Below are 19,993 nucleotides of genomic sequence, written 5' to 3'. Positions count from 1 at the left end.
ACTGCTTGAGATTAATGACCCGTAGAACATATCTTTGAAGGTTAAGCTAACTACCCTAGAGTTTAAGTTGATCTGTATCAGTGTGTTCTATGCCACCCGCCTTCAATTTAAGCATTCATGAGTCAACATGATGAACTGTTCTACTACTGTGATTTTTGACTTGAATAAAATGTGTAGGGATGTGCTGTTATTTTGGATTTTGTTTTTCAGTTTTAGGTGGGTTTTTTGCTCTGATCATCCCCATTTGCCATCTGGAAATAACCATGCCTTTAAACAAGTGTATCAGTACTGAGCATCTTCAAAAGTCCTAGATTTTTACTTTTAAAAGCTGAAGACTTTGCCCTGGGTGATGCCACTTAGAGAAATTATCTTATAGTTCCACACAGTCTTATTTCCAAATGCTGCTTATTTTCAGGTCAGCAAATGTCTACCTGCAAAATCTTTTCCTTCGTGTTGTCCAGCACATCTCTGTCATAAAAGCCTCCATTTCATTGTAACAGATAGGACAATCAATATCTGCAAATAATGTCTGTGCAGTACTGGATTCTTTATCACATATATATATCATAGAATCAGGGAATGGTTTGCATTGGAAGGGACCTTAAAGATTATCTACTTCCAACACCCCTGTCATGGGCAGGAACACCTTCCACTAGATAGGTTGCTCAAAGGCTGGTTCACGACTTTTCTGGGCAACCTGTTCCAGTGTCTCACCACCCTTACAGTAACGAATTTCTTCCTTATATCTAATCTAAATCTGCCCTCTTTTAGTTTAAAACCACTACCCATTGTCCTGTCACTACAGTCCCTGATAAAAAGTCCCTCCCCATCGTTCCTGTAAGACCCCTTTAAGTACTGGAAGGCTGCTACAAGGTCTTCCTGGAGCCTCCTCTTCTCCAGACTGAACAACCCCAACTCTCTCAACCTGTCTTCATAAGGGAGGTGTTCCAGCCACCTGACTATCTTCATGGACCTCCTCTGGACCCACTCAAGCAGGTCCATGTCCTTCTTACACTGGGGACCTCAGAGCTAGACACAGTACTCCAGGTGGGGTCTCATGAGAGCGGAGCAGAGTGGGAGAATCATCTCCCTCGACCTGCTGGCCACACTGGTCAGCCCAAGATACGGCTGGCTTTCTGGGCTGCAAGAACACGTTGCTGGATCATAGGCAGTTTTGCATCCACTAATACCCCTAAGTCCTTCTCTGCAGGGCTGCTCTCAATCCACTCATTGCCCAGCCTGTATTTGTGTTTGGGATTGCCCCCACCTATGTGCAGGACCTTGCCCTTTGCCTCGTTGAACTTCATGAGGTTTGCATGGGCCCAACTCTCAAGCCTGTCAAGGTCCCTCTGGATGACATCCCTTCCCTCCAGCGTGTCGACCACACCACAGAGCTTGCTGTCGTCAGGAAACTTGCTGAGGGTGCACTCAATCCCACTGTCCATGTCGCCAACAAAGATGTTAAACAGTACTGGTCCTAACACTGACCCCTGAGGAACACCACTTGTCACCCCCCTCCACTTAGGCATCAAGCCATTGACCGCAACCCTTTGAGTGCGACCATCCAGCCAATTCCTTATCCACTGAGTGGTCCATCCATGAAATCCGTGTCTCTCCAATTTAGAGACAAGGATGTTGTGCGGGACAGCATCAAAAGCTTTGCACAAATCCAGGTAGATGTTGTCAGTTGCTCTTCCCTTGTCCACCAACACTGTAACCACATTGTAGAAGGTCACCAAAATTGTCAGGCATGATTTGCCCTTAGTGAATATATGTATATATATGTACTTATTGAAGAAATTAGCTCAACCTGCTAGCAAGTTCTCCTATGTGTTAGAGACTCCTACCATTTAGTTGTGTTTGTTTCCACTAAGACCTACTTTATAGTCAGGCTTGAAGTAGTCTCAGCTCTGTTCATGTCAGCAGCATCTCCCATGTTATTAGTGAATGGCTTTATGCAATGAAGAAAAGATAAAGTATTTCATATATTGCCAATGTATAATACAATGTCTCAAACCTTGTAAAGATGTAAGAACCTGACCTTCTACCCTCATGGTAATTAGTATAGTTTCCGTAGAGAGGAAACTTCTTTCATGAAAGAAACAAAACCACAATTTTGTGACAGAATATGGGTGATGACACACACCTTACTGACATTCAACAAATATAATCCCAATGTGATGTAAAATCCAGCTACTTTTCTCCAACATTAATCCTGTCAGACAACAAAGTGTTCTATTATGAGCTTCTTTTAGAGGAAAGAAAAAACAAGGAAAAAAACCCAGCACACTTTTGCCAGAAAAGGAGCAAAATGTCCCAATTCTCTCTTTATAGTGTGGCCAAGGAGATTAGAAAAAAAAATATCAGTCCCATTGAATCTCCCTTCAGAATGCTTTTCTTTCACCATTGCTTTATTATTCATACATAATGTTATTCCACCGCCAAAGAGTAATCATCATCCACCTTGGCACTGCAAAGCAGTGTTATTATTTTGAGATTTTTTCCTCCATAATTGATTAAGAAACTCTCTGAAAGGTCATAACAAGGTTAGAATAACTACTGAAAACCTAAATGCTAGAAATATATTATAAAGGCTGAAATCACTGAAATTACTTTCACAGCTAGCTTTTCTATAAGTCTTTTCAGAAGACTTATGAGGTCATATATTGGTGGGGTTTTTGCCAGTATTGTGTATTCTGTCAGGAACAGCAAGCTGGATAAAAGTATAAAAATAAACGTAAAGCAGTGCATAGCAAATAAATAGTATGCTGACAGCAGTAAGTGTTTATATTAATAGTAGGCACCTTTAAGTAATGAACACAGTCCAGATAACACATGACTATTTTCTAAGCAAACTAAGTGATCATGAACAAAGAGTTATGGGGAAATCATAACCAGAGAGTAATTGTTAGTAACGCATCACCAAAGAGAATATTCTCACTGGACTTTCATAGGAATATATCCTGAATCCAGTTTTATTAAGTATTATCATAGAAGTTCTGGATCAAGACACAATCTAATTATTAGAATTCTGGATTTTACAGTTATATGACAGTATGGAAGTGGGTCAATTCAGAGACAGAATTCAAAATGACAAGTTGGAAAAATTGTTTGGAATAGCAGAATAAAAGTCAACAGAAACATGGGTAAAACACTGTTTTTGCATGGGTAAAACACATGTTTTACTCCTCCTTAAGAAGGAATAATCCAATTCACAGTACCAGATGGGAACTGCTTTTTGTAGAACAGGTCTTTTGTTCAACAAGTTGAACATGGGACAACAGTATTTGCTTTTGCAAAAAAGGCAAACATGACACATTTTTCTTGGTCATTACTGAAAATTCATTTACAAAAAAAAAACCTTCTCTCTTGCTTGTACTGTAACTCAGCTGATAGCTGAGCTGGTACCTCAGCTGATGCTACCTTCTAGATTGTGTGATTCTTAAACTCTAGTAATTGTTCACTGTGTATACCAGTGAAATGAATCTATGCTATTCCATTGTCAGCTAATGGATACTTGAGAAGTGAAATATATTTCTTGACCACTCTTCCTCTTCAAGACATAACACACAAAGCAACCTTCTTCAGAGTTATAAAGAAAAAAAAAGTCTAAATAGTGATATTTAATTCATATTTGCAGACTACAATTCTCTTAGTCTTCTGTGACCTAGTTCACTTACTATTTGTTTAAAGACTCTAATGAGAATGTGAAATGAGCTGGGATTTTTTATCCATAATAAAGTAACCTATTCCCAGACCATATCTGTAAAAAAGTTTTTATTGCAGCCAAAAAAATGGAATGAACTGTATATTGTTCAGTTTTTCTCCCCAAGCCAAATGTATTTTCTCTCACCTTCACTGTTTAGACTTTTTTAATGCAAGAAGAAAGTTAGAGAATAATATGCTAAACAGATCAAAACTCAGAACCCTAAATACAATTAGCAGGCTCCATTCTTGGAATTGTATTCATTATTGATACCAGAGTAACAACTCTGTTTAAGCCAGTGGAGATGGCATCTGGGACTTAAAAGAAAGTTTAGCCCTTAAGTCTTGTCTGATGAAAGAACAATAATGAAAAATATGTGGAACTACTTACAGTAACACATTAATAGATCTATTTTTTTTATTATTTCTATTTTAATTAAATAGTCCTTTAAGAATTATAAAGTTGTCATTGGCAATACAAAGGCTTCATATGACTTAATATTTTGGCTATTTTGGATTTAGATATTGGATTTGGATACAGGAAAGAAATGTAATGTTCACTGTGTGAAATGTATCTTACTAAAAGAAAGATTCTGGCGGAAACTGTAGGAAACCTAACTACTGGGTATTTCATGTCAGATAACAAAAAAGCTTCAGTGATGGATTTTTTTTATTTTCGCCCAAGTTCTAATTACATCATCATTTTTTTCCTCTTAAATTGGGAAAAAAAGTCTGGATTATGTTTTTCATTTCCTGAAGCCTCATCAGATTTGAGAAGTATTTGTAGCAAAATCATTCTAGATGCATGTTTTATGTAATGCTATATTAATATATTGTATGTTTAATTTGGTTTACTGCTTTAACTTTCCTCTGTGTTTCTATACCTAGATACCAAAGATTAAGATCAGTTCATGGATGCAAGACTGCAAAAAACCCTTAGTGAAATCATAGAATGGTTTGGGTTGGAAGGGACCTTTAAAGGTCATCTAGTCCAACCCTCCTGCAATAAGCAGGGACATCTTCAACTAGATCAGGTTGCTCAGAGCCCCATCCAACCTGACCTTGAATGTTTCCAGGAATGGAACAGCTACAACCTCTCTCGGCAATCTGTTCCAGTGTTTTACCACCCTTATTGTAATTTTTTTTTTCCTTGTACCTAGAATCTACCCTCTTTTAAAACCATTACCCCTTGTCCTATCACAACAGACCCTGCTAAAAAGTTTGTCCTCATCTTTCTTATAAGCCCCTTTAAATATTGAAAAGCCGCAATAAGGTCTCCCTGGAACCTTCATTTCTCCAGGCTGAATAACCCCAACTCTCTCAGCATTTCCTTATAGCAGAGGTGTTCCATCCCTCTGCTCATTTTTGTGTCCCTCCTCTAGACCCACTCCAACAGGGCCATGTCTTTCTTGTACTAAGGATTCTAGAGCTGGATACAGTGCTCCAGGTGGGGTCTCAACTGAGCAGAGTAGAGGGGTAGAATTACCTCAAATTCATTCCCAGATCAAAGAGTTTACTTCTTCCACATGTCTGTGCTACCTCTGCCATTATGGGCCCTTTCTGTACTATTGATGTTAATGCATCTGAACCTGTTTTGCCAGCTCCTAAGGAAAATGTGCCAGTGTTGGAAGCAACAGCAATTGGCCTCTTATGTAAGGAGGGATCCATATTCAGAGATGTTGATTTAATTTTGGAAGTGGTAAATAGGCTTAAGGAAATACGTGAAATATTTTTTAAAGATATTTTTTTAATTGTTGTATTTATGTTAAATTAAGGACAGAAATAAATCTGTGTAAGAAACTGATGGTCTGCATGTTTCAGGAAAAGAAGAAAATTAAAAAGGTTATTTACTTGGTTATTTTCCATAGCGAAATGTTCTCTGACTTAGCTGGTTCGGAAAAGCATAGAGGAGAAGTCAGGGTTGGTTTTTTTTTTTTTTCTGAGTCATAGTAAAAAGATGAAAGGGAAGAGTATCTAGGTTAAAGTCTCTGAATTTATCCGGAGAGATCTCTTCCACTGGTCTGAAACACCAGAAGTCTCAAACCTGAGTGACTAATTATTTAACAAGTAAAGAGTTTTGGTTCATCTTCCCTGATTTACAAATCGTTTGTTTGTTTTGTTTTTCTTTTTTATCACCGTTCATTTACAGTTAGGGAAAAGGGATTATGAAACAGTACATTAAATTCTAGTATAATCTGTAATAAATTATATAGAAAAAAGCTATTTAATAGCTTTCCATATATTTCCATAGATTATATGGATGTTTATATGCCTGTTTTCTTCACCTTGGTTTCAAGGTTTTTATGTGAAACAACCACAAGTCTAGCATATAAGATGGTCTCTAGAGAAAGTAGATTTCTGTCAGTAGATTATTCAATTTTCTTTGAACACAGAAATATTTTACAAATAGCAGTTTGTGGGAGTAAGCATTCTGTCATAGGCAATTACATTTGACCAATAATGTGGTTTTTATATTAATAAAAAATATAAAAAGCAAAATTGTAGCTAATACTGATCTAACAATCAGTAAGAATAACTTCATGGAAAAATTAATGTGCTATTATATTAGAATCTTTCTATGATACACAAGTTGATAAGGTCTTCAAATCGTATGTTTATGTTTATATCTTAAAGTCTTAAATTGAAAAAAACATTGACAATTTATTTTAAAGTATTTTTTTTCCAAGGATGATATTTTAATAAAATAGAAATTGCATTTTCTCTCTATGGAGTCCCCAGAGAAATGTAGTTCATCTGGTTCTATTGCAGTTAGCATATGGTGATACTTCTTGCCCAAAAGGGGATATCAGAAGTTGTTCTTTAATTAGAGAATCTGAGGAAACAAAGTACTGTGAATGCTCACAGTGTGATCTTCTGCACTAGAGCAGTTCTTACTATATGTATGCATATAAAGTTCTTCTGATCAGACAGGTACTAATCACCTCAGATCAGGAATAATGATATAACTTTAGTCACTTCAGTTCAGTCCATGAATTTAGCTTTTGAGATAATGAACCATAGTCAAAGTGGTTCCCTTTTACTGGATTTTTTTTTTTTTTTCCAAAATGCATATGAATAAAAAGGTTTGCCTATTGCCTCAAGACTATAATTTATCTTTTGGGTGAATAAATCCTGAATAAATAAGCTGTGTATTGAAGTTACATGATTTTATTTATTTTTCTTACTCAACAAAGTTACCCTTGTTAGCCTTGATATACTAACATGGTAAAATAGTATGTTTGTTATTGCCCTCATCTCCACAATAAAGGAAATTCTCTGTATCAATGAACTTCAAATTCTCAAGTGGACCTAAAAATAGAATTCATGTGATAAGGATTTTGAACTTTTTCTAATGGAAGAAATGTTTCTGCAGGCTTTTTACTTCATATTGAATAGCTTCCAGTGATGATCTGCACCACTGACAAATTAAATGTAATATTTGGCTATAAATGAGCATTACATTACAGCTGCATTAGCTGTAGACAGGGAGTAATTTTGATGACAATTCTCAAGAAAACAACAACAAAAGTAATTACAATAGATTGATCTGAAGCAAAATATCTGCCACACATCAGTGTGTGTTAATACTCAGAAATGAAATCATTGTAGATTATTAAATATAGATTATAAATTGTGGATACTGTTTCCAAAAGGGTTTTTCTGTTTATTACAGAATAACATGAGTTTGTACTGATAAAAACAGCTTTTTTAATTTAGCATTATGATTCTGAATGAAGAAACCCTAGGAGCTAATCATTAGCCTGAAGTAAATGATCCAGACCTTGAATACCTTTTGCTCTTCAGCTGGACTCTCTGGAAATGTGAGGTTCTAGGCACACCTTCTCAGAGTACCACCCTCACTGTCCTGGTGCTGCTCCTGAAATTAAAAGGTTTTCCCCTCTAAATCTTCAGATTGATCCTTCAGTGTTGATCTTTCCAGACATCCGCTGAAGAAATTACATGCCCCATAGCATCATCATTATTTCTTAGATCCCGCAAATCACTGATCACATTTATATTCTGTAAAGCCAGAGATACAAAAATTTTTCAGATATGTTCTCTTTTCTTCTAGACAGAGAAAGTCAAAATTATACAAGTATATCCAAAGAGGTTGTCAGGATGCACAATCCTCCATCGTTATTTTTTCCTATAGCCTAGTCTTGTCTTTCACTCACATCTATAGTGCACTGGAGACAGATCTCTCTAATTTTAATAAAGTTTACATTCCTCCTCTCAGGTTTCTGCGCCTTGTACAGCTCTTGTACACATGGACACTTATCATTCAATTCACAGTTTTGGTTACGTGAAGTCCCTGGACTGGGAAAACTTGTTCTTGAGGCTGTAGCCTGCTACTAGGGACAAGATGCCTCCACTTAAATGGAGGATTAGGGTTTAATGACTCTTCATTGCTAATTCTCTGCTGGTTGTCTCAGATTGTCTCTTAGCATCTTTCTGGGTATTCAATCCATTATGCAGGTTAAATGACCAAAAAGAAATGCGATTGTAGAGGGGTTTAAGATTTCAGGTATATTCTAATCCATCATTATTGTAAAGTTAAAGAAGAAAATAACAAAATCCCGGCAGCAACAAGAATAGCTGTAGATAAATAGGACCATATTCCTATGTCCTAATATTAACCTGTGCTAATGAACCTATATACCCAAATATACCTTCGCAGCTTTTTCCCAAGCATTCACAGTGCTGATGCTTATAACATAGTTTAAATGATAGTATAAAACCTGTGGTAATTCAGCAAATAGTATCTTCATAACAACATTGGTTCAATTTACAGTTTTGAGATTACCTATTAAGTATTGTTATGTGATCTTCCATTTATGCTTGCTTTGGTTTTTAGCTCCAGACCAGTCTGTCTGAACCAATGACATTATCCAAGTCGATCTCACTTCCTCGTAGCGCATATTGGCATCATATCACCCGGCAGAACAGCGTTGGAGAAATCTACAGTTTACAAGGCAAGTTCCTTATAAGTAAATGCCATGTCCACTAGCTCTTTCCATTTGACCAGAATTCATGCAAATTGCTTTTTATTTGCACTGGTTGTTTTCTCTCCATTTCATTTTATAAGTTGTCAGGAACCTCAGCAGGATTCCCAAATTTACATAAAACAGGTTTCTTTTACTAATTTTGTAAGCTAATGATGAAAATTATTCCCGAATCACCACATAAAGCTGGATAGACAATTTGGCTCAATGTAGCTTTAGCTAATCAATGTCAGGTTGTTTTAGTATTTTCTTCCAATAAGACTATGTATGTATTTGGGCAATCTCAGAGTGACCAATTAAATCTACATAAAGTGGCTATATGAGTCGCAAGATTAAAACAAAATAGTTCTTGGAATAAGAGCTATTCTTGGTGAATTTGCTTGGGGAATCATATATATGAACTGTTGATTTGACTAATTTACAGGCCTTCTGTATATACATATCCTCTTTTTCTGTCTCCAGTTCTCTTTCATATATTTAGATTCTAAACTACTTGCTGAAGACTTTAAATGCTGTAATTAACATAATTTGATGATGATGATGATGATTGACTGCTCTTAAACTGAAATTGATTTGTATCTTTTAGGAAACTGAAATTATTGTTAGATTTAAAATGTAGACCTTAGTTAATATTATTGTTTTCACTTTTAAAAAATAACTTCTCATAAATGTATTCTTCTGTATTAGTTGGAAAGGGCTTAAGGATTTTATTTAAATTCTCCCTTAATAATCTGTTTGCATAAGCAATTTACATTTAGATAGGAGGTTAGAAACTGCTCACAAACAAGAGTACCCAATTCAAGAAAACATAGTACATGTTTTCATGGAAGTAAGTGAAATGCAGTATACAGATGAAAGATGTGAAGTGTTTTGTTTTGTTTTGTAAATTATCACATAAATTAAAATCAGCAGGTGAGCTGTGAGTTCAGTGGGTGACTCATCAATGAGTACAGCATTTGTTTCCCATCATCCCCCATACAACAAAGACAAAGTGAATTTGTAATCATGGTTATAGTCTTACAGTTAAATAACAGTAATGGAAAAAAGAAAATAACCTTCTAGAAGTTGTTGTGAAAAAATAGTGATTGTAGATCACCTTAAACATATTCATATTATGGCTGATATTTTTTCATGTACAAAATAAGAATGCATAAAAAAACGTTTATTTGTAGAGATGTTAGAGTTCCTCTCCTTATGTTCTGAATGGGTCTTTCCTTTGGCAAAAGATAGTAAAAATGTTATGATATATATGAAGTGAGACAAATTTATAGAACATTGTTCATTCTCTGCAATATTTTGTTTCTTATAAATGGCCTTTGCAATAAAGGAAAGCAAAACTTGATATATCAAGTAATAGTTTAAAATCTATACCAACTAGCTTTGCAGGATGCAACATATTGGAAGTGTATTACTAAAAATGCAAGAATTTTACTTTTTGATAGTATGCAGATTTTACTCACACTTCCACTGAAACATGGGACTAATAAATATTTCACACCTTAAGATTTTCATTTCTCTTACATGTACTGTTATGACTGAATCTTGAGAAAGCGTAGTTGATTTCAGGAGAGACTAGTTCAGTTTTACCAGTGAGCTAAGAAATTCATCCAGAGGTCTATTTTGTCTCCTCTGGTTGCAAAATTTTTACATGCAAGAATCTGTAATGACTGTATCTTTGAACCTTCTGCTGCAAGGACTAATTAAAAACAATGTGTTTGTAAAGGGAGTGCAAACTACACCTTTTTGTCCTAATACATGTTCATACTGGTAGTCTTTGCACAGCAGAGATCTACCGCTTGTCAAAGCATCAGCCCACAGATGCTTCATAGATGTAGGTGGAAGGTGGGTAGCGGGGAAGCAGACTGTGAGCATCACTTCAAACCTCACCTTAGCACAGCAGCCAGCTGAGATGAGCTGTTGCAGAGGGAAAAATCACTTGCTGCCACTGCGATCTCCTCTGAACTTGAAAAGGTATATTACGCCTTCAGAGAGGAGACGGTTTCTTTAGAGAATAATCCATCAAACTCAGTCCTGCACTTCATGTGTATTTATGACAAAAAGATTAAAGAAACTAATTTGAAAATTCCACACATCTCTCTGAATATCTCGCAAACTCTAAAATGAAGTAACTAGAGTGGTGTCCACCTATATTCAGATTACTATCAATACCAGTAAAGTAACAGCCAAACTCACTGTTACGTACAGTGTAAAACTGTTTCCACAGTGGCAATTATTTCAAACTTGCAGTCTGAAGTGACTAGAATTTAATTAATAACAGCTGGTGATGCATAAGGAGAAATGAATACATGCTCATACTACCTTAGATAAATTGGTTCTTCGGGAGTTATTTAGCAGTCAAATTTAACTTAATTAGTAGTGTGAGTTGATCCAATAATGAATATGCTGTAGAGTAAGAAGGTGGGGTATTTTGTGGTTGGTTTTTTTTAAAGACTATATCTCATATGAGAAAAGGCAATTCAATAAATAGGCATTGGGTTTACCATCCTCCATCTGCCCATGACAACATTTATATGTAAAGGTCTGAAAAGACTGAAATACAGAATAATAGTGCTAAAGGAACACATGTTGCACAAAATATCCTAAAATGAGGTGGGCTGCTTTTTCTCTTTATGCAGCTTTTCTTCCATTTGTATCTTCCTTGCACTCTTTCAGTTCTTGATTGCACTGGTAAGATAAAAGTAGTAATTTAGTTGTCTAATTAAAGTTGTCAATAGGAACAGCGTGGTGTTTGGCTTTTACCCATGGCAGCACATCACTACCAGTATTCACTTCAAATTTTACAGTATAGCGCTGCAGGTCTGACAGAGTTTGCATCCGTGATCTGCAACCGCTGTAGAGGTTGTGGTCTGGGGCCTCATTAGCTGACACAGTGGTGCCCTTTCAGCACTGTGCATTGCCTCTTCTCTCTGTCCAATGTGACACTGGGCATGTGGCAAGCCCCACCGCCGCACAACAAAAAGAAAAGGGGAATTGCTGCTATGCCAGAAAACAGCACAAAGTTTTTTTACAGCCATCAGGTTCAATTCTGATCTAAACTTCTGTGTTGAAGTGATTTCACTTAAAATCCCAAGTGATACCCACAGCTTTATAAATCACAATGCCTCTTTCTAAAGTGTACATATTAATAATCCAGATCTTGCCTTTATTTACAATTCAGAAATGAAATGGTGTCCTTACAGATTTTTATCATAAAATAGTTTAAGTAACAGAGAAAAAAGAAAAAGAAAATTACTTATGCATGATTTTTGTGTATACATGAGTAAGACTTACATGAATTGTACATTTCCATGAATAATAGACAGCTCTATGAAGAATTAGAGCCCAAAAGAAGATAAACTTTCATTGATACATTATGCTTTCCTATACATTAAAGTTTACAAAAACACAACAATTACAAGCCAAGAGCACTGCTGTGTACTGAAATCATGGTTAAAGAGAAAAATACAAGTACAAAAGCTATGTAAGCATGAAAAACTTCTGTATGTATCCTCAGAAATCATTGTTTATTCTTATTACCTGGCATATGATTTAGCACTGTTTCAGAAGATTTTAAAAACTGAGAAACAAAGCATGTCTTTTTATACAGCAAAAGATAATAGCATTAATGCATGATATTTTTCAAAATTCTGCATTTTGGGGTTTAAATTTGCTTAGGATGAAAAAAAAGGACTGTAGACTGTACTTTCCACTAACTGAAACTTCGTGTTGCAATTCTTGCTCTAGAGAATTTGGATAGTACAAATTTTAAATACAATCAGTTTGGATATTATTAAACAAATAAGGCCAAATAAAATTTTGGTATGGAAACCTGCATTAGCTTTTTGAATTGCAATTATTGAAGTCACTGAGGAAATTATGTTCAGAAAATCTGATTACAGTCTGGCCTTTCTCCAAGAAATTCAAAATTAAGAATCGCTTTCAATCACCCTTCTTGTATTTGAGCGTGGTTCGTATTCCTTATTTGGACTTTGGTTTTGCCATCTGTACTCAAAAGTGATGAGCGCCTACCCACGTAAGCAATCCTATTCATTTTTATGAGAGTACTCATGTGGAGGAACGTATATTTGTATAAGAATTACACCAGGAACATCGTACATGTTGTCCTCTTAAAGAGGACAGTAATGCTTTTTTCCACAGTAGATTGCTTATCACAATTTATTACAAATGCTTATTTGCTCTGTCAATCACAAATGCTTTCCACATTTTGTTGTAAATCCATAACAAAGTAATTAAATTACACTGAAAAATACTAAGGTGCCTGCAAAGAACTAGAGTCTCACATTTTTAAACTTAGTGAGGAACTTCAAGAAATAAAACTATAGTCTTCAATGAGATAGGACTTAAGCTGGAAGCATCGCTTAAGCTTGTAAGTACATGTCAAAATCAAAACCACACAGAAGTAAAAACTGGCCTCTATGAAGTCTGTAGGAATTTTGCTGTTGATACAATTGTCTTTTGTATTTCACACTAAAAAGAAAAGAAAAATAAATCTGCTTTTATAAAGCAAAACAGAGGAAAACTCTGGCTCCTCTTTGGCCTTGGTAATCAAGACTGCATTGCCCATTGTCTTCTGGCCTTGTTAGGTGAGAGCTCACCCTTCTCTTGTTTTGGAATATATTTTAAGTAGAATAACATGTAATGTTAACTCATTCAGCTATAAGATTTTTATGTAAAAGGGAGACAAAGTCATGCACAAATGATTTCTCCCAGCTACACAAGTTTCCAGCCTTTTCAAAGTAGCTGCTCTGATATGTCATTAAATATAATCAGAGAATATTCGAGTTGCTAACTATTTAGCAGGGTTTGAATCATTCTGTTCAACCCTCCTTAGGCTAATCCTGCAGGAATTTCTGATGTGGGCTTCTGCAGTTTTCTGCAAATTAAAGTATGTAAAATGAATTGGAGGACATTCGTCATTTTGGCATTTCCATTGTTTGTTCATATGCCCAGCAATAGAGTACAGAATCCATTTCCCCATCTAATCTTGATGCCAGACTAATGTGAATGACATAAAATGTTAGAATATGTCTTTTATATAAACCTGATCACTCCGTAATGTTTCACTAAGTGTCTACCAGCAGCTAAAGCTGAAATGCTTTATAGCCTGCCACCTTTCCATTTCCTTTGCTGAATCTCATCAGGACTTTCACATTAGTAAATGAAGCCTATAAAATTTGAAGTATGAATAAAGGACACCTGAAACAAGATACTTACTGAATAGAAACTACGTAAGAGCTACATTATTTTAAATGAGTGTATTATGTGGCTTTTCAAGTCTTATGCAGTAGATTTGATAATTTTCTTGAGCTTTAAAATTCTGTGCAAAATAGTGCATCACTACACTGATTTTAAAAGGGGAGGTTAGAAATGGGAAGTGTCTTAGAAACTAGTAAAGAAGAACCTCATTTTGTTCAACAGTGACTGCTATAGTTAATTAAGAGCATTACTGACAAGCTCTAAAGAGTATCTTGACATATTCCCTTTCATTCTGATAAATAGTTGCTGAAGTAAGAGTTTCTTACAGTTATGAGCCATGAAAAATAGGGGGGGGGGGAAAGCCAAAAAATATTAATGAAGCATATTCTCTTGTCAAATTCAAAAGTTGTGATTTCATTTCAGCCCTATCTTGTGATGCCCGTTCTCTCAGAAAATGGTCCTCCCGCGAAATCGCTTGTCAGTGAGGTGATTCTGTGCTAGACCAGAAAACGTAGAAGTCACTGTAGTCTCAAGTTACAACTGAAATCCCAAACAGTGTAAAAAGAGCAGTTAAATATTGTCTGGTTGCCTCCTCTCCCCTCCAAAAACTAACAAATATAAGTTCTTCAGTGCAAACTACACAATTTTTAGTTATAAATCTCTTTTTATACCTTAGCTTAATGACTTCATGAATATGTGATGACACTAGCTTCTCACTCACTGTTAGTGTGAGAAGCAAATCAAGCTTTGCCCGGAGCTTAACTTAACTGAAACCAGGAATCTTTACCCTGAGTGAGCTTAAGACTACCTACAGTTTTGCTACTGTCTTTTGATCTCTCTGCTGTATCGTAAAATTCAAGGACCTGCATTGTATCATGAGAGCTGTAGTTCAGTGAAAGAATACATGTAGTGGGAGAATAGGCATAACCAGCTCCATGGATGCTAACTGTTGACTGGTATTGGATTGTCTGAACAAGAAAGGTTTGCTATGCTATATCAAAGAGAATATTGAAATACTTGTCAAAGGTCAGTTTTATGAAAACTGCTTTATTCTATTAAATCATTTCACCAATAAATCCGGACTGCTCTAGGTATGACTAGATTTGTTGGACTAGATGATCTTCAAGGTCTTTTCCAACCTAGATGATTCTGTGATTCTGTGACTATCTTATTTTGTGTTAAGTATGTTATCACAGTTAGAATAAAGAAGATTGTCAGTTCATTTTTGTAATTTCAAACAAATTGAAATATTTCTATTCTGACAAACCAGATTTTCTAATCAAATTATTACTCAAAATCATGGATGTATTAAGCCTTCTTTACAGTAATTTGGGGTGGGGGGGAGCTTGCATATTTGTGAAAAAAATACCTAGGCAAAAAGATGTATTTTCTTGAATATGTATTTGCAGGAATTGTTTATCCTTCTTTTTCTTTCAATAATTATTTTTAAATAAAGTATCAATTATTGAAATTGATACTTCTTAGAACATGTTCATAAAATTTTTTATAATCTAGAAACAATGTAAGTTTTGAAAATGGGCTGTGTAATGGGAAGAGTGAAGACATGTTAATAATACCAGCTTTGCCAGCAGCAATGAGGAAAGAAGCCAAGCCCAAGGATTTCAAGTGCAATTGATTGTGTTCTACTTTAAATGGAAAAAAGATCCACCACCACCCCCCACATTCTAATGTTTATGACATAAAATGAGATCATATAAATATATATTTAACTGCTTGTCCGAAGTGATGTAACATTGACCTAGCTGCCTGATATTTGATTATCATGAAGTTTAAAACATATTTGTTGTAGAAAGAGTATTCTAAGATCTCAAATACATCAATCTTAAGTTTCTGTAAGATAGTCTTTCATGTGTATCTCACTTTAATAATACACAACAATATTACAGTGACAATATTTTTAGCATACAACATATAGTCTATTGTTAGTACAGATCTATTTACCTTCATGGCAAGGCCAATTTAAGCAGAATGAACACTCTACTCAGTATGTTCAGTTTAATCGAGCCATAAGAATATATTCTTTATAACTCCATAGTGAATTTCAGCTGTGCAGAACTGATTAAAAAATCATAGTATTATTCAATAGAGAAAAAAAGTGTTCAAAAAATCTTAGAACATCTTTCATTCTCTATTTGTTCAAAAAAGTCTTTTCGTCTTGGTGAATTCTTATATCCTGCCAACTTTTTATTTGATCAAAATAATACAGGGTAAGAAACTAAGATAAATTTCACAGAAGGAAGAACTGTGAATAACAATGGGAATTTCCTCCCAATGCAGAGTTAGCTAGATTTCACCAAAGTGGAAGTTCTTCATCTTTTCCAAAACTGAAGTCTGCCAAGTCCTTGCAGTTCCATGTTTGAATTGTAGAAGTGAGTTTGCTGTTTAGCTGCTGAATACTTGTTTATCCTTCAGAATTCTTTGAAGATGTCTTTTGGGAAAGGGGTTTTATCAAAAGAGTCATTGCCCTGAGTTTAAGAAAAAATAAGATATTCTGTTATAAAGCTATATGGAAGACAGGAAAATGCAATGCCAGACTGTAAGAGAAATAAGAGAGAAAGGACTTGGTAGAAACTGGAGGAATAGTGAAGGTAGCATCCAGTAGTGTATAACTGCAGGTTCTGGAATTTACATTGTAAATATCAAAGGCTCTGTCCTTTCCTACCTCTAACAAAAAATGTCCACATGAGGATTTAGTGCAGAGTAGCAGCAGAGCAGTATACCGTAAAGCCATACCTATCCTGACTGCAGACAATAGAGGTGAGATCCAAAGTGGAATGAGGCTTTTCACTGTTTAGCAGCAAACACCTTAATTGGAGAGTGAGAATGAAATTAAAAGATCCTTACTACTCTCTTTAATGACTTCTAGGCCAATATTACATGCAACAGGACTGTGCTGTAGTTATTTTCTCTGACCTGGTAATGCGTGTGACATAATGTGGCATGGGTGCTTGTGTTCCCAGCATCATCCTGTCTCCTCCTGTGTGCAGTAATGCCATCCCTCAGCCCAGAACAAGGAAGTGGAGGAAATCTGGCAGCTTGTAGAGGGAGGCACAACTTGCTCTCCTGCGCCAGTGGGGCTGTTCTGCCCAGGGTCCGTGGACTAAGAAACTACGGATGCATCTTCTCTCTGCCTCTTGTCCACCATGGACTTTCATCCTCACTCAGGGTAGAAAGCAGGGTCTTGTCCAACCCAACTCTGTCCCTGTGAATAATCCTTGTGGGGGCTGCCACTGCGAGTAATGAGCACCCTTTTTTCTCTCCAAATTCTGTAAGCCCTATATAGCTACTGCAGACTGTTCCCAAAGCTGTTTGATTGTGCACAGGTGTGTTTTCAACATACAGAAGACACATGGCTAGTTAGTTACATCTCTACCACTGTTTTTATTTTTTCTGAGTGAAATATAATTAAAAGAGGATTTTGATCAGTCATTTGATTTCAGGTTCCAAGAAAAATACTCTTCCCCTTGCTTACGACGTTGCTCATTGTTCTTGCATTTGACTAATTAAGCATTTAAATGCTTTTCCACACTGTATTTCTGTAAAATTGTCATTACTGGGTATGGTGCTTTTTCATGGAAGTTAATGAAAACTGCATGAAAGCAAGTTTTCATTTTTACCTCATTTTGCTACTTTTCCACACATCTGTATAAACAGATAAAAATAACAGAATGTTTTCTTCCTAAATATCATGTCCATACACTTGCCTACTTTTTTCCTAAAATAAGAATGAGTCTTGCTTTTTAATAATTTTTCTGCATGCTGTGTTAGGGTGTCTAATGGGAAGCTGTCAGATTTGCTAGTTTCTTGGTCATGGACTGATGGCATCAAACCAGGAATGCAGGTACCCAAATGTGCTTTCTATTTCCTCTCTTCATCTGTGAACATCCCAAATTTGGAGAATATTCACAAGCAATGTTGTTGGTGAAAATACAGTTCAGAGCCTATTTACATAAGTGTTAAAGCTTAAATTTTAATTTGAAAAAGCCTATTCTCATTGTAATTGCTATAAAAGCAGCATCAATTTAAATGATTGATTGTTGACACACTTCGGCCACTTGTTTTTATCCATTATTGCTGTTACACTGTTCCAGAATGTCTCAGCAGGCTTTCAGGGCTTCTGTTTGTGAGATGACAGTCCTATCATCACCAAGCATTTGATGCTACAAGCATTTTATGATGGAAAAGATAACCTGTTCTGGGTTAGGAAATGGAAATGTATTTCATTCAGTCTTGTCAACTGTCTCATTATTCCCCATTCATCAGAGCAGGTATTTAATTCTGAGAAATAGCTCAGCAGTTTTTCATCCCTTTCATGCCTCTTATAGAAACACTTTCCTCTGATCAAGTGTGTGCATTTGGTTTAAGTGTCAATCTGTCTGTGAATAGTCTTGTTTTTCTTCTGTCACTGTATATTAACTAAGACAACCCACTTTTAACAAATAAATGGGGGGTGGGAGGGGGACAGGGAACAACAAGACCAGGGTCAGCAAATACTGAACATTATCTCTACCAGTGTGTAATGTTTCAGTCCTGATATATACTGGTTTGTATGCACTAATAATGCCTTTTGACTCTCTAGGATACCTATGAGAAGGTCTCTTCTCAATGGCTGTGGCTACAAAATTCTTGTAACTTCTAGACCATAGATCTTCTGTTCATCTAGTGTAAGAATGAGGAGATGGGATTTTTCTTGAGCTTCTTTATCATCTTGTACTATTTCCTGATTTGCTGGCCAGCATTTCAAAACAAAGAACTACTCCATCTAATGCTCATGGATTGGACCAGCACCAAGGTGTTGTAGGACTGAAGAAATGTAAAGAAAGGCTCAAGATACCTCTCCATGTAGTCTTATTACCTTAGTTGTACTTCAAACCTTGTATTGAACTGTAGGAATGAGCTATAAATTTTGCAGTGGTGTTTATTGTATAATAAAATACCAAAGAGGGGGACAATTTAAACTGTTATCTTCAAGGTGTGACTGGTTTTTTTGCTTATGCTGCAGTAAATCGGGAATGTTGCCAGGGACATGAATGACATTATGCTAGTGCATAACTATGATGAAAAGGGAAAATGTACAGAAAAGTTGAATAGTATTATTGCTATGAATATAAAATACTTACCCATTCTGCTTATTTAAATGTTCAAAACTATGCAAGGTGCAAAAGAAAACCTTAATAACTAGACAAGAAGGAGAAGTTAATTTGTTGCTAAGGCACTGGTCCTCAGCTGTTGCAAGTCAACCTTGCTCATGAAAAAAAACCAAATTCTGCTGACCTAGACAAGATGAAAGCCTCTCCCTGTAACTCATGTCCACAGATCACTGTAGCATAAACAGGACACCCACTTTTAAGCATTTCTTCAGTGGCCCGTGTAATTATGTAGAGCCTTTTTGACTGAAGTTAATCTTTATTCTGATAGTCATGGATCTCTCTTGGATTTTTACATGGTAATGTAGATGCATTTTATATGATAAAGTATATGCACATTTGCTTTGGACTTAAAAGCCATCTATAAGAAAGAGATTTCTTTTTCTTATTTCTTTACACTGATGTGAGTAGACAAAAAAAATAAACTGAGAATATCATTGCAACTGTGGAAATGGTTTAATAAAGCCTTCTCTGGACCATCACATAGCATGAAATTGTCCCAACACATATACTGTTGCTGTATAGGTTAATATATACTGTTGCTGTACAAGTTAATACCTAGAGAATGGGTCCATACCATTACACTGTCAGTAAAGCAATATTCAGCCTCAACAGCAGGAGAATGACGATGTCCTTATCTCCCTGAAAACAGCCCTTAGTCAGTAGGAGTTCTAAAGCCAAACTCTGAGTTGCCACTTGAAAATATTTTTTATCCAGAAGTGATAGACAGAATTAGCTTTGAACCCTGTTTTTGCTGACCTCAGAGGAGTAAATTACCTTAGTCTTAGAGGAAGTCTGACTGTTTGCACAGTGTTTACAGTTTTCACTTGCCTGGTGAAGAATTATTAAAATCTAACAATTATTCTAGCATCTCTCATCTGACAGCCAAACACTGTTTTC

The 19,993-nt window shown here is 35.9% G+C and overlaps 1 protein-coding gene across 1 annotated transcript in view; it reads left to right on the top strand.

The window, feature by feature from the left end:
* The window catches only part of DOK6 (docking protein 6), a 269,235-nt gene that overhangs the window by 206,636 nt on the left and 42,606 nt on the right, over positions 1–19,993 (top strand). Inside the window, exon 7 of the mRNA XM_074877431.1 lies at positions 8,561–8,678. Within this exon, the coding sequence (XP_074733532.1) occupies positions 8,561–8,678 (118 nt within the window). The remainder of the gene's footprint in view (positions 1–8,560; positions 8,679–19,993) is intronic.

The sequence above is a fragment of the Strix uralensis genome, chromosome 1 (assembly GCF_047716275.1).
Source record: "Strix uralensis isolate ZFMK-TIS-50842 chromosome 1, bStrUra1, whole genome shotgun sequence".
Classification (NCBI taxonomy): Eukaryota; Metazoa; Chordata; class Aves; order Strigiformes; family Strigidae; genus Strix; species Strix uralensis.
Note: the sequence above shows the minus strand (reverse complement) of the source record. Positions and strands in the feature narration are given on the sequence as shown.